This window comes from Elephantulus edwardii, unplaced genomic scaffold (genome assembly GCF_000299155.1).
Source record: "Elephantulus edwardii isolate Elephantulus edwardi_28Jun2011 unplaced genomic scaffold, EleEdw1.0 scaffold00073, whole genome shotgun sequence".
NCBI classification, from domain to species: Eukaryota; Metazoa; Chordata; class Mammalia; order Macroscelidea; family Macroscelididae; genus Elephantulus; species Elephantulus edwardii.
This window is the reverse complement of record NW_006399823.1, coordinates 679709-695976: the sequence shown is the minus strand read 5'-3', so window position 1 is coordinate 695976 and position 16268 is coordinate 679709. Positions and strand designations below refer to the sequence as shown.

General features: G+C 39.2%; 1 protein-coding gene across 1 annotated transcript in view; it reads left to right on the top strand.

Moving 5' to 3' along the window:
• The window catches only part of RAD18 (RAD18 homolog (S. cerevisiae)), a 135446-nt gene that overhangs the window by 17139 nt on the left and 102039 nt on the right, over positions 1–16268 (top strand). The window contains exon 4 of the mRNA XM_006888949.1: positions 12053–12114. Within this exon, the coding sequence (XP_006889011.1) occupies positions 12053–12114 (62 nt within the window). The remainder of the gene's footprint in view (positions 1–12052; positions 12115–16268) is intronic.

Genomic DNA, 16268 nt, shown 5'->3' with positions numbered 1-16268 from the left:
TGTCTTCTTGACGTTGAGCCTCAATCCATATTGTAGGCTGCAGTCCTTGACACTCTGCAGCAGGCGCTTCAGGTCCTCCTCAGTTTCAGCAGATAGATGTTTTGTTTCTGTTTCTGTTTCTTCTATTTTCTTTGAAACAATTATACATTCCCAGGAAGTTGCAAATATAACACAGAAAGGTCTCAAGCACCTCACTCAATTTGCCTCAATTATTACATACTACGTAAACACTTGGTACCAAGTCTAAAACAGATATTGACACAACCTCTGTGTAATTCTATGTCATTTTATCATATATGTACTTTGTGTATTTACCACCTGGATCACTATACAAAACTATTCCATCACCATGAAGAGCTTTGTGTCATTTCCTTAGATGCAAACCTACATCCCTGCCCTCCCACTCTTCCTAATCTCTAGCAGCACTAATGTATTCACCATGTATTTTTGGTTTTTAAGAAATCTTATAATGTATATCCTTTTTCACCCTCTACTCAGTCTAATGCCATTCAAAAAGAAGAGAAGAAATAAGGCAGTTACAAGAAAATATAGACACTTTATATCTAGATTGCTGTTTTTTATATAAAAGATTAAAGATTCCAGAGCACACAAACTTTATAAAGTTACATGAACATCATCTAAATAATACTTACAGATGATGTAAAGTCAACTTTGACTCAGAATGATTCTGTTTACAACAGAATGAAATACTGCCAGTGAACATTTATTGAAGGCTTGACTCACGTTAGGCACCATGTAGTATATGTATTTTTAGTGAAGTACTTTTACATTCTGCTGAAGTCAGGATGTGAATTCAGGAGATTGACACTATAAAAATTTTTACTGGAAAAAAAACCCAAAACCTGACATCATTACTTTTAAGCACTTTGGAGAGTTAACTTGTCAGCAGATTTTCCCAGTGTAACATCTCTTGATTTTTGACTGCTGTTGCCTTGGGTGTTGATTGTGGATCCAAGTAAGATAAAATTGTTTACCATTTAAGTCTTTTCTCTATCTGTTATGAGTTGCCAATTGGTACAGTGGTGAGGATTTTGGTTTTCTTGATGTTGAGATGTAATCTATGTTGAAGGCTGGAGTCTCTAGAGTTTTTTGTTTGTTTGCTTTTGTTGTTGTTGTTATGTACAGTCAAATCAAATTGGATTGGATCCACCTGGCATAGGATGAGATTTCCCTTCCTATTCAAGCAGAGCATCTGGTGGATTCGAACTACGTACCTTTGTGATTGCAGCACAGCTTCTTGCAAATGTTTCACATCTTCACTTTCTGTAAATAAGGTTGTGTCATTTGTATAAGGCAGGTTGTTGGTGAGTCTTCTTCCAGTCATGATGGCACATTATTTATTTAGTTACTCAAATCATATGAATATGAATAGATTTGAAGAAAGCATGTAACCCAGACATGTATCTTCACTGATTTTAAACAATGGGATGTTCTCTTGATCTGTTTAGACAACAAACACCTTCTCAGACTAGGAATAGATTTCATGTAAGCATGATTAAGGCTCCTGGAATTCCCATTCTTCTCAATATTGGCCACAATTTGTAATGATCCAGTACAGTCAAATGCCTTTTCATAGTCAATAAAAGACAGATTAACATCTTTTTGGCTTCTCTGCTTTCCGCCAAGATCCATCTGATAATAGCAATGATATCCTTTGTTTTATAGCCTCTTTTGAATCCAGCTTGAGTTGCTGTCAGGTCCTTGTTGATAAATTCTTCTAGCTGTTTTTGAATATCTTGAGCAAGATTTTCCTTTTATGTGATATTAATGATATCATTCAGTATTTTGCACAGTCTGTTGAATCCTTTTCTGGAGTAGGAACAAATAGAGATGCCTTCCAATCAGTTGGTGAATTAGCTTTCCTCCAAATTTTCTTGGCATAGACTAGTGATTATGTTCAGAGTTACATCTGTGTGTTGAAACATTTCAGTAGATATTCTAATTCTTGGGCCCTTATTTTTTGCCAATTCAGTGCACCTTAAGCTTCTTCCTTCATTACCATTAGTTTTTGATCATGTACTTCTTCCTGAAATGGTTCTGTGACCTTGATTCTATCTTCTTTGGATGCTTTATCATTTAAGATTTTGTCCATAGAATCCTTCAATATTGCAACTCAAAACTTTATTTTTCAGTTCTTTCAATTTGAGAAATTTCTAGTGTATTCTTTCTTTTTGATACTGTAATTACAGCTCTTTGAACATTTCGTTACAATACTTTGTCTTTTCATGCTGCCATTTGAAACTTTGTTTATCTCTTTTATTTCAGTGTTTCTGCAGGGATAGTCTTATTTTAAGGGCTTACTTAAATAGTCTGCACAATCCCAGAGGTACACAGTTTGAATCACCAGATGCTCTGCTGGAGAAGGAGGTGCAATCTTCTCCTGTACCAGTTAGATCCAATTTGACAGTACACACACACACACACACACACACACACACACACACACACACACACAAAATAAATAAAAACAAAATTGTCTGCATGTATTTTCAATTAAGATTCATTTACTTCTAGTAGTTTACTATCTTATTTCAATACAGGACAATAAAGGATACGACAGATTATAGTACTGTTGCCATGGTAGAGTTATCTCCTTTCCTAAAGGTAAAATTTGATAATTTATTCATTTGCAATCTTTCTTCATTGTCTTCATGTCACTGTAGTAAAGGAAGAAGAAAAAAAAATATGTTACAGTATATGTTGAAAAATGCTTTGGAAAACAATCAGTCAAGCCAAATAAATACATGGATTTAGATGAAATGGATACTCCTTCTGAGTTCACCCAGATACCTTTATTGAGAAGATGACTTGTGATAAACAGTCTTGCAGGATGTGGAGAACGATACCATGTGGTTATTTGGGAAACAGTTTTGCCAAGATATAACAACAAGTTCCAAGTCAGTGTGTGATTAAATGTATTTGAGACACAGCAAGAAGGCCAGTGTGGATGACCTGAATAAGCAAACAGGGAGCAGGAGATGAAATTGGAGAGTCAGGTTATATAGGGACTACATCTGTATATATCAGCTAATTTCATTTCCCTGGTCATAAGTCAAATTTTCCTGCCTCTTTATGAAAATTCTGTTGAATTTTAACTGGCTGCTTGCCATTGTAGCTTTTATATTTTTGAGTGTCTGAGTTTGTTACATTCTTTATTGGTGTATTGGGTTTTATTGTGATAGGCAGCTAAATGTACATCAGACTGATCTTTTCAAGATTAAATATGAAACTTTGTTAAGCAGGTCTAGTGGAACCTTTACTTTAGGTATAGATTATATAATAATACTAAGATATGTGGGGTTTCTAATAAATGTTCTATGTGTCCATTGGCTCCACAGTCAACACTCTTGGTAACAACAGCCAGGAAATCAGGAGATGAATTGCATTGGGAAAGTCAGCTGTGAGGGACCTCTCAAGAGTACTGAAGTGCAATGATGTCAAGATGGAGACTAAGGTGTGCCTGATCCAGGCTATAGGCTATAGTCTTTGCAATTACATGCTATGCATTGGAGAGCTGGACAGTGAATAGGAGTGATAGAAAGAGAGTTGATACCTTTGAGTTGTGGTGCTGGAGAAGAGTGTTGAATATACCATGGACTCCTAGGAGAACAAACAGGTTTGTCCTGGAGAGGGTGAAGCCTGAATGCTCCCTGGAGTCAAGGATTCTGAAGCTTCGTCTGACATACTTTGGGCATGTTGCAAGGAGGGACTGGTCCTTGGAGAGGAACATCATGTTTTGGAGAGTGGAGGGACGGCACAGGAGAGGAAGACCCTCGATGAGATGGATCAATTCTGTGAGTGGAGTGGTGGGAATGAATATGTTTGAGACAGCAAGGTTGGCACAAGATAGGGTCGCCATGAGTTGCAAGTGACTTGATGGCACATAGCAACAACAACATGTGTCCATTGAGGTGCCTGAATTTGACTGGTAGAAATTTTGAACAGTTTGTGGTCTTGTGTGACAATTTTCTTTTCTTGGAAAAGGTTGTTCTTTGTCTGGCACTCAACCGTACCATTGAACAGATGTCTATTCAGATTTCTGGAAGTCTTTCTATGCAGCTTTTCTCTGGAATCCACCCAGTAAGTAGCTGCTGCTTACCTCGAGCTCCTTCAGTACTCTTCTCTGTTTCCTTAAAGAATGAGACTGATGAATTTGTTTGACACAATAAATTGCCTTTAAATTGGACTGGGGTAGAATACCCTTATTTCTGTACATTTCCGGTATCTGCAGTGATTATTTCTTAATTTTCCCAACATTTTAGTTGATGATAGCAGGAGAGAATTATCTAGGCCAGTCCTGCCGTTTCCTCATGGGCAGAAGTAGACATTCTTGCTGTCTTTTAATTATGCCATTTGGGGAGAAGTTTACATTTTTATGAATTCTACTTGATATCTGAAGAATGAACTCTTTGCTTCCATTCTTTGCATCTTTTGGCATTCATTGCCATGGATTTTGTTCTTCCAGAGACCTTCCAATAAGATAATTTATGTGTAAGCATTACCTTTCTTGGTGGAGTAAATATTTTCTTTGTTACAGTATCTCTTAGGTCTGAGAGTTGCTCTTGGTCTGCAACACTGAGTAACATAAAAGCCCACAGAGCTTCACTAGGAACCAGGCCTGTTTACTGGATTGGCCAAAATTGGTGATCCAGAGACCTAGCCCCTATTGTCACTTAGTAAGTGTTCCAGTAGTTATAATTTTAAATTACTTTATTCTGTTTTTTTGGGGGGAGGGGGGTGTTTTGGGTTTTTTTTTTTTTAAATACAAGTACAAGCTGTCTCTCTCCTTGTAAAATTGATTCCCCTGTGGATACCAAAACCCGAGATGCTCAAATCTCTAATATAAAATGGTCTAATATTTGCATATAACCTGTACACATTCTCCTATTTATTTAATTGCATATAACCTATATACATTCTCCTATTAATTACATTTTATAACCAATACACTTTCTTCTATTTAAACATCTCTGAAATGTTTATAATGTCTAATTCTGTGCTGCATAGCACTCTCAGCCCCCTCAAAGCCTTTAAGGTATTCCTCTGAGGTATTGCACACCCCCACCTCCTGTATTTCTCGTCTGTAGTTGGCTGTACGTGTGGGTGTGGAACCCGAGGATACAGAGAACAGACTAAACAATACTGTACTTAGAGTTCTCCAGTTAGTAAGTCCAAGCAGAGTGCATTGACAGACTATGAGTCAATGAAATGGATCCATATTTATGCCATTGAAGGTTTTTATAGGTAGGTAGTGATTTATCTAGGGAGCTCTGATAACCTAGTGGTAAGGAGGCCTGCTGCCAACCTGAAGGCATCCAGTTTGAGTCTACCAGCTGCTCTGCAAGTAAAGGATGGACAGTCTCCTACCCTGCTTTTTACTGCCTCTGAAGACCTGCTGGAGGTTCACCTGAGTCCCTTCTGATGCAAAAGCATACTGCAACTTTTCTTTACATAAAAAAAAATTAATTATGCAAAATGATCTTGTTTAGAGTTTCATAAGTTTAGGTGCTGATTCCTTGTACTTTTGTTGTTTTGTTTTTTTTTTTTCACTTGATCATGGGAGATGCTCAAAATATTTGGTCTTAGATTAAATACTTGGATTATAAATGTTTTTAAATTACCATTGGGACCTACAATCATTCTTTTCCTTTTGTGGCATTTTTGACTCTCAAATTTAACCAAGAACGCTATGGCAGCAAAAACCAGTTTATTTTTTTAAGTTAAATGTAAAGTAGTCACTAATCTTTGCTAAATTGAAGGTGTAAGATTTTATTAGGCATACAGTTGGTGTGTTTCTCTTTTGTAGTTTGAGGAGGCAGCATCACGAATAGAGCCTAGGGAAGTGAAAAATAACTGTAGACTCAGGACAACACAGTTCTGAGAATGGTGCTTCAAGAGCTTCTGTAATGAAGCTTGGTCTTTAGTTGGAAGGAAATTATTCTATCACCTCACTTGTCACTTAGCACCAGAACTGAAGGCAGAAGCACAGCCTTCTCAGCTGTCTATTTCTTTTCAAACTGAGAAGTGTTTTTTCTGTTTTTAATTAGAGAACCTAGAATTATTTTTTTAAATGACTCATGTTTTCTGATAAATTTCTTAAGATTTTTCATGAGAAAGGGTATTAGAATTTGCTTTTGACTGCTAGGGTTATGAGGCACTTTCAGTATTTGAAAGTAAGAAGGTAACTGTGTCCTATTTGGACTTTGGGAGAGATGCTGGTGTGACAGCCCATTCTCACCAAGGTGCTTCCAGGAAGTTACCTTTGTTGTTGTCCCCTCCCATACTCTGGCCACACATCTCACAGTTAAGGTATTGGGCTATAAAAACTGACTTCGCAAGTAATTCAGATATCGCAGAATACATGCATTCAAAGCTCTTCATCTGCTCTACTTTGAGTGGAATATCACGGTTGCTTTCTAGAGCATAAATGGTGTTGGACTGTAGGTAGTTCACCAGTACAGACATGGTGATAGACTCTTTTTCCTAACATCAAGCCTGTTCCTGCTGATGGTGACCTCATGTTCAGAGTTGAACTTAGCTATAGGGTTTTCAAGGCTTTGACCATTTAGAAGCAGATTGCTAGATAAGCAGGTTCTCAGGTAAGTTGGCCGGCATGTACTCAGAATGCCAGCCTTTGGGTCTGGTAGTGAAGTGCTTACCTGTGCCACCAACAATGCCAGTTTCTTAAACTGTAATAACAACTGATACTGGTTTTTTAAAAAGTAGTTGTTATTCAGAATCAAATACTATGAATGTGATCCAAACCTTCTGAATTAGTATTAGGCATGCCACTTGAGAAACTTAATTAAAACAAGCAGCTCTCTCCCCAGATGACTCAACAGATTCATCTAGATTTAGGAACTACTGCCCAAAGGAATTTGATAGCAAAAAGAATAATATTGATAATGAAGAGATTGAGTTTTGATTTTGAATCTGTTAACAAGCTCTGTGACTGTAACCTCAACACACTTACTGGACCTCAGCGTTCTCATTTCTAAAATAAAGTTCCCCCTGGTGTTCACACCTTTACCAATCTGTCTATGCACTTTTTTCTTCTTTTTGCCCATACTCTTACTCAAGTGACTCTGTTTAGAAGACGAAAGTGTATGTGTGGGGAAAAAAGAATACACCCAGCCTGATTGCCAGTACTAGAGGAAAGAAAGGGGAAACTGAGTGTGAGGGTTTGTTGTTTTTGTTTTTTTTTTTTTAAATTATTTTAATTGTGACTTTAACAGAAATTTACAAGAAAGTTGGATTTTCATTGGTTCATTCATGGTTGCCCATTTTCCTCCCTCTCCCAGTTCACTTTGTTTTATTTTAAATAGTCACACAATTTCCTTTCTCCCCCCTTTTCTCCTGTCCTATTTCTAGGCCTCTTTGCAATGGACCAATGTCTTAACGTATAAGCCTAATTCGCTTCCCTCATCTATTCCAATACATAGTTCGTTATCTATCCACTCTTTTCCTATTCTCCTCCCAACCACTTGTGTCAGTCCAGTTACATAATAGTGGTGGTATGCAGTACTTGTCCTTTGGAAACTGACACATTTCACTGAGCATGATGTCCACCAAGGTCACCATGTTCTGTATTGTTTTGTTGTTAGGTGCCCTTGAGTTGAGTAGGACTCATGGTGACACTGTTAACAGCAGCTCTGAAACCTGTCTTATTTTATGCCATCCTCACACTTCCTGACACACTAGAGCCAGTTGGGGTAGTCACCCTGTCAGTCCACCTATTGAGGGTCTTCCTCTCCTTTGTCAACCCTCCATCCTTCCAAGCATCATGTCTCTCTCCAAGGAATAGCCCCTCCTAGTAACATGCCTGAAGTAATGTGACGCGAAGCCTCATCATTCTTGCCCCCAAAGAGTACTCTGGCTGTATCCTCTTCCAGACATGTTCTTTTGGCCGTCCATGGGGTATTCAGTGCTCCTCTTTAACACCACAGTTCAAAGGCATCAATTCTTTTTCTGTCATCTCTATCATTGTCTAGCTCTCAGATGCACAGCAAGTGATTGGAAAGACAGTGGCCTGAATCAGATGCACCTTAGTCCTCAAACTGACTTCATTACTCTTCAGTAATTTGTAGTGATTCCTAAATGCAGACTTTCCCAATGCAATACATCTATTTCTTGACTGCTGGTATTACCAAGGTCATTATCTTTCAGTGCTACATAGTATTCCATTGTGACTATATCATTTTTTTCAGTGCTGTTTAGTATTCCATTGTACAAATATACAATAGTCTATCCATTCATTTTTTGATAGGCATTTGGGTTGTTTCCATCTCTTTTGCTATTGAGAATAGCACAGTCGTAAACATGGGTGCGTATACATCAGTTTGGATGGTATTTCCAGTTCTTTTTAGGGTATGCTCCCAGCAGTGCAATTGCTGTGTCAAATGGTATTTCTGTGTCCAGCTTTTTTGAGAAAGTGCCTTCAATATAGTGATTGAACTAATTTACACTCCCACTAGCAATGAACAAAGATCCTGATCTCTCCACAACCTCACCAGCATTCAAACTGAGGTTTCTGGAGATAACCCATGTTTGATAAAATTGCTCCCTACAGTCTTTGATAAGTTCTTCTCTCCCAGTTATCTGATTTTCTTTGTTCATTCTTTTCCTCTTACCCTCCCCCTTTTATTGGTAGTTCACAGTCAGATTTTGCCCTCTTTTCTCTTTACTCATCTTTGTTTTCAAAAGAACTTGTTATCTGATTTAGAGCTTGAGGGGTTTTCTCTTTGTGTGTGTGTGTGTGTGTGTCTGGGGGGTGTTGTTTTGTTGGGGTTTTTATCCCCCCTTCATGTTGCAAGAGAGGAATCTGTTAGGTCTTCCATTCTGGATGGTAAGGCCAAAGACTCAAGGAAGGGATCAGAGAAAGAAAGCAAGCTAAAGAAGCTTTATTAAGGAATCTCCCAAGTGGGATTCCTTGGTCTGCAGAGAAAAAGACAGGCAGAGAGCCAAACAGGGAATGCCACACCCCACCGTGGATTAGGGCAGGTTTTATGGTTAGGGTCTTTAAGGAGGGAAGGGAGGGACTTCCCATTGTGGTTTAGTCAGGTAGGTGGTCTTCTAGGGAGGGGCACTCCCTGGTAGTTTATTCAGAGGAAGGAGGCTGTTCACTCTCTTTGTTGACATGTTGACATTCCTTGAATCCTTTGTTCTTCCTTTGACCTTTGTACCCTGACAGGATCCTTGATGAAATGGACTGACATAGTGACTATCAATGGGGTCAGGTGTGTTGGAGAGGGTCAGGTTGGCTCAGGATAAGATAAAGTTCAGAACTGTTGTTCATAGGGTCTCTGTTAAGTTGTGGTCAAATCAACAGCACCTAAACTAGAATACTATTATGGAAGCTGGCAAGAATTAGTAATTTCTTGAATATCTGTACCTGAAATAATTTTGTCTTTGTTTCTTAACAAAACTGAATTTCTTACTTAGCAAGGCCTCTTAACTAGACTAATAATAATAAATAGTACCTATGAAAGGAACAATTTTCAGTGAGTTCCTTAGTAAATTATAGAACCTAAAATACATAGCAGCTCTTCTGTAGAAAGTGGGTGTTGTTTTTGTTAGGTGACCTCTAGTCAAGTATGACTGATAAAAACCCTATGTACTACACAGCTGAACCTTGTCCTATCCTGTGCTTTCCTGTTATCACTGACACACTTGATAGTCCATGGCTGCAGTCTTTGTGTCAATGATCTCCTTGAGGGTCATTTTCTCTTTTGCTGACCTTTCACCTTTCCAAGCATGATGTCCCTTTCCAAAGAATAGCCTCTCCTAGCAGCATGCCCAAAGTATGTGAGATGAAGCTTTGACATTCTTGCCTCCAAGAAGCATTCTGGTTGCATGTTGTCCAAGTTATGTTTGTTTGTTCTTTTGGCAGTCCACGGGATATTCATAATTCTTCTTCAGCAGCACAACTCAAATGCATTGATTCTTTTCCTGTCATTTTGGAAGGACCATGGCCTGAATCAGACGTTCCATACTGACATCATTGTTCTTCAGTAATTTGGAGAGGTCCCTGACAGTGGGCTTGCTCAGTACAATACATCTCCTGCTCTCCTGACTGTTGGGGTCAAGGGTGTTAATTGTGGATCCAAGAAAGATGAAATCTTGACGGTTTCAATCTTTTCTCCATCTATCATGATAATTGCTTATTGAATTTTTGTCTATATACTGGGATGAATCCATGTTGGAGGCTGTAGCCGCCTTCTTCTGTAGCAAGTGTTTCAAGTCCTCTTCACTTTCAGCCAACAGAGTTGTATCATCTACAGTAAGGCAGTTGATGAGTCTTCCTCTGATCTTAATGCCACATTTCTCTTCATAGAGTCCAGCTTCTTAATCATTTGCTCAGCATACAGATTGAATAGGTATGGAGAAAGGATAGAACTCTGAAGCACGCCTTTCCTGATTTTAAACCACAACGTGCTCCTCTTTTCTGTTTGGACAACAGTTTTTTTTATCTAGGTATAGGTTTTCATAGTTGTTGTGTGCTCTTGAGTTGGGACTGATCTATAGCTGACCTTCCAACAGGTTTTCAGAGGCAGTGAATCACACAGGAGGAGACTGCCCCATCCTTCTGCAGAGCAGCTGATGGATTCAAACCACATGCTTTTGGGATCTCCATGCAGCTTCTTACCACTAGGCTACTAAAGCTGTATATGAGCATAATTTAGTTTTGGGGAATTGTCATTGTTTTCAATGTTAGCCATAGTTTGTAATGATCCACACAGTTAAATGCCTTTGCATAATCAATAAAACTCAAACATTTTCTGATATTCTCTGCTTTCAGCCAAGGTCCATCTGACATCAGTAGTGATATTCCTGGTGCCACTGCCTCTTTTAAATACAGCTTGAACTTCTGTCAGCTCTCTTGTCAGTGTATTTTCTAGCTATTTATAAATTATCTTTAGCAATATTTTGCTTGAGTGTGATACTGTTAATACTGTATAAAACAGTTATCAAAATTTCCAGTTTGTTGGATCACCTTTCTGGGTTATGGGAACAAATACAGATCTCTTCTAGTCGGTCAGGCACAGCTGGTGAGTATATCTTGAGCTGTATCTGTTATTTGAAACTTCTCAGTTAGTATCCTATTAATTCATGGGGCCATATTTTTGCCAGTGCCTTCAGTGCAACATGAACTTCTTCCTTCATTACCATTGGCTCTTGTTCATATGGTTGTTGTTGTTGTGTGCCGTCGAGTCACTTGCGACTCATAGCGACCCTATGTACAACAGCCCTAAACTCTGCTCTGTCCTGTGCCAATCGCACTGTCTCTCACACTCCCATCCCGATTATCCCAGTCACTGAATCAATCCACCTCATAGAGGGCCTTCCTCTCCTGCGCTGTCCCTCCACCCTCCCAAGCATGATGTCCTTCTCCAAGGACTGGTCTCTCCTTACAACGTGTCCAAAGTATGTTAGACGGAAGCCTCAGAATCCGTGCCTCCAAGGAGCCTCCCGGTTTAACCCTTTCCAGGATGAATCTGTTTGTTTTCCTAGCAGTCCATGGTACTCTCAATACTCTTCTCCAGCACCACAGCTCAAAGGCATCAATTCTCCTTTTGTCCTTCTTGGTCATTGTCGAACTCTCTGATGCATAACAAGTGATTGTGAAGACCATGGCCTGTATCAGACGCACCTCAGTCTCCAGAGAGACACCATTGCTCTTCAGTACTTTGGAGAGGTCCCTAACAGCAGACTTTCCCATGGCAATGCGCCTTTTAATTTCCTGACTACTGGTGCCAAGAGTGTTGACTGTGGAGCCAAGCAAACTAAAGCTGTGAATAATCTCAATCTCTTCACCATCCATCCTGATTTAGTTAAATTTATACATGTCAGTAGAGTAAATCTTTAAAACCCTTGAGATTATAGTGATATGTGATGATAGTAGAAATATTATACAATTTCCAAAATAGACTAAAGATCTTTGACATGGTGGTGTGTCTGATTTCCTTGGATGTCTAACTCTTGTATTATTAATATACTTTAATTTACTTATGTTTCATTTGTGTTTTTGCAGACTGTTCTCTCTGTATAAGGAAATTTCTGTCTTACAAAACTCAGTGTCCAACTTGTTGTGTGGTAAGTTTTTTTCTTTTGGTCATTTTGGTATACATATTTTTGCTTTGTGTATACCCAAAGGCTGTCTTAGGTGGTATAAACAGTTCAGTTGCTCAGGTGTTAAAAAGTGAAGGTTCCAGTTCTTCCAGAATCACCTTGGAAGAAAGGCCTGTGGTCTTCAGACAGCTCAGCCCTTGATGATCTTCTGGAGCACGGCTCCACTCTGATATGTGGGGTTGCCTGGAGTGGAGTCCAGATTGATTCTGTGGCAACTGATTTGGTGTGTTTAAGAAAGCCCATGGGAAGGTGCATAATTACTGAGTTATGCTCTAAAGGAAACCTTTATTTTCAGATGGACCTCCAAAATACACATAAGGAGAATTGAGATTTGTTCATTTTTTAATTAAGATTTCTGATATACTAAAATGCAAAGAGGCAGTCCTTTAGAGAGACATCGTGCTTGGGAGGGTGAAGGGACAGCACAGGAGAGGAAGACCCTCAATGAGATGGATTGACTCAGTGACTGGGGTAGTGGGGGTTGGTGTGTTGGAGATGGTGAACTTGGCTCAGCATAGAGCAGGGTTCAGAGTTCTTGTCCATAGGATCGCTATGAGTCACAGGTACCTCGACAGCACATAACAACAACAGCAACAACAGATGTGTTTTAGGAAATAATACCCAGTTGATTGAAGACCAGATGAGTTATGGGATGACATTAAAGAAATCATCCATGAAGAGAGAAGATGATCATTACAAAGACACAGGAGAAAGAAAAAACAGAAATGGATGTCAGAAGAGACTGAAAATTGCACCAGAGTGCCAAGCAGCCAAAACAAAAGGAGAACATACCTAAGTAAAAGAGCAGATTTCAAAGGGCGGCTCAAGAAGACAAAGAGAAGTATTATAATGGACTGTACAGAGAGCTACGATTGGAGAATATAAAGCTCTTCAAGAACTGAAAAACAAATTTAAGCCTCGAGTTTCAGTACTGGAAGATGCTATGGGTAATATGCTGAAAACCCAGGAAGTATCACAAGAAAATGGAGGGAATACATAGAGTATCTATACCAAAAAGAAGTGACACAGGAAAATTTCAAGAGGTACCCTTTAAGCAGGTGCTAATGGTAATGAAGTAGAGTTGAAGCTGCACTGAAGGTATTGGCAAAAAAATAAGGTCCCAGGAATCTATGGGATACCAGTTGACTTGTTTTAATTAAGATGCACTCATCAGTCTATGCCATGAAATTTAGAGGGCAGCTAATGGGCTGACTGATTGGAAGAGGTCCATATTTGTTCCCATTCCCAAGGACGGTGATCCAACAGAATGTAGAAACTATTGAACAATATCATTAATTATCACATACAAGCAAAATACTGCTCAAGATCTTTCAAAAAGGACTAGAACAGTCCAAAGATACGGAGCTGCCAGAAGTTCAAGCAGGATTTAGGATACCAGGAATATCATTGCTGATATTATATGGATCCTGGCTGAAAGTAAAGAATACCAGAAAAATGTCTATTTATGTTTTATTGACTGTGTAATGGGATTTGACTGTGTGGATCATAGAACAGGTTATGGCTAACATTGAGAAGAATGGGAATCTCAGAGCACTTAATTGTGCTTATGTGAAACCTATACTTAAACTAGGAGGCTGTTGTGTGAACACAGCAAAAGAACATGATGTGGTTTACAATTAAGAAGGGAATACGTCAGAGTTGTATTCTTTCTCTATACCTATTCAGTCTGTGTGCTAAGTAAATTATTTGAGAAGCTAGACTCTGAAGAAGAATTTGGTATCAAGACCAATGAAGAGGAGACTCATCAATATCCTGCATTTTGTAGATGACACAACCTTGCTTTCTGAAAGTGAGGAGGATTTGAAGCATTTGCTATGGAAGGTTAAACATTGTAGCTTTCAATATGGATCTCAATGTCAGTAAAACAAAAATTCTTAATACTTGACTAATAGGCAACATCATGATAGATTGAGAAAAGATTGAAACTGTCAACAATTTCATCATACTTGGATCTACTGTCAACACCCTGGATACCAGTAGTCAGGAAATCAGGAGAAGCATTGCACTGGGAAAGTCTGCAGCCAAAACTTCTTCCAAAGAGGTCAGTTTGACAACTAAATGACATCTTCATTCAAGCCATGGTCTTTGTGATCACTTGCTGTGCATATGAGAGCTGGGTAGTGAATAAGGATGACAGAAGAATTATTGATACCTTTGAGATATGGTGTTGAAGAAGAGTACTGAATATGCCATGGACTGCCAAAAGAACAAACAGATGTATCTTGGACAGGGTGCAGCAGAATCCCTCTTGGAGACAAAGATGATAAAACTTCGCCTAACATACTTCATGCATGTTATTAAAAGTGACTGTTCCTTGGAAAAGGACCTCATGCTTGGAAAGGCAGAGGGTTGACGAAGGAGAGGAAGACTCTCAAACCGGTGAATTGATACAGTGATGGGCTCTAGTGTGTCAGGAACTGTGAAGATGGCATAGTATAGGACACGGTTCATATCTCTTGTTAATAGGGTCACTATGGGTCACACTTGACTAAACAGCACCTAATAATGGTAACAAATGTTAATTTTAAAAAAAGGGGGGTGCTCTGATGACTCAATATTGAAAATTTGTGCTGCCAAACCAAAGGTAACAGTTTGAATCTACCAGCTACTTTGTGGGAGAACAATAGGCAGTCTCCTTCTGTGTGACATATTGGCCTCTGACAACTCCCTGGAGGATCAGCTGTGGGTCAACTCTATGGCACACACCACCACCACCACAGTTTTCTGTAATTTCTTAAGTGGAATTTGAGAGAAACTATAATTTTTTTAATTTGTAAAATAATGATATAAATATTTGTACAGAAGACAAAAATTTATGGTTATCAGATTTAACCTAGCTCATCTGGTCCCTTACCTTGTTTTCTTAAGGGCAAACACTATGAAATTTCTTGTGACAGCTTCTAAAGTATTTTTTTTACATATATAATAGGTAAGAAGGAAAATTGAACACAAGTGAGAATAAGTAAAATACAGTGAGATTAACCAGAAGGGACCCTGGACCTAGTTAAAGGCTTTGGTTCTGGTTTGATATAGTGTGGGAATCCCAAAACACTTGATTGCACTTGTGCGAAACTTATACGTGGACCAGGAAGCATTTCTCAGAACACAGCAAGAGAACATTGCATGGTTCAAAATCAGGAAAGGAGTACGTCAAGAATATGTTCTGTCTCCATACTTTTAATCTGTTTGCAGAACAGATCATTTGGGAGGCTGAGCTTTATGAGGAGGAATGTGACATCAGGATTGGAGGAAGACTCATTAACATGCTACGTTATGCAGATAATCCAACCTTCCTTGCTGAATCTGAGGAGGACCTGAAGTGCTTGCTGCAGAAGGTCAAGGACTGTAATCTTCAATATGGATTGACCCTGAACATCAAGAAGATAAAGATTCTTGCCCCTGGGCCAGTTGGCAGCACTGTGATAGATGGAGAAGAGATTGAGGTTGTTAGAAATTACAGCTTGCTTGGCTCCACAATCAACACTCTTGGCACCAGCAGTCAGGAAATGAAAAGATGAATTGCACTGGGAAAATCTGCTGTCAGGATAGAGACTGAGAAGTAATGATACAGTTTAGAAACTAAGGTGCACTTCATCCAGGCCATGGTCTTTGCAGTTACTTGCTATGCATCAGAGAGCTGGATACTGACTAGGGATGACAGAAGAAGAATTGATGCCTTTGAGTTGTAATGCTAGAGAAGAGTCTTGACCATACCATGGTCTGCCAAGAAAACAGCTAGGCCTGTCTTGGAGAGGGTGAAACCAAGTTTCTCCTTGGAGGCTAGGATTTTGAAGCTCTGTCTCACATCCTTTGGGCATGTGATCTTGGAGAGGGACATCATTCTTGGAAGGATGGAGGGACAGCACAGGAGAAGAAGATGCTGCATGAGATGGATTGAATACTGGAACTGGGGCAATGGGGATAGGTGTGTTGGAATCATTGAGACTGGCTCAGGACAGCGCAGGCTTCAGAGCTGTTATATATATATATCTCGTCACTATGAGTAGCAGGTGACAACAACATACATAGCCTCAGGGAATGCTGGTGGCGAGAAACTACACTGCAATCTTTTTTTTAAAATTATTATTAAATTTTAA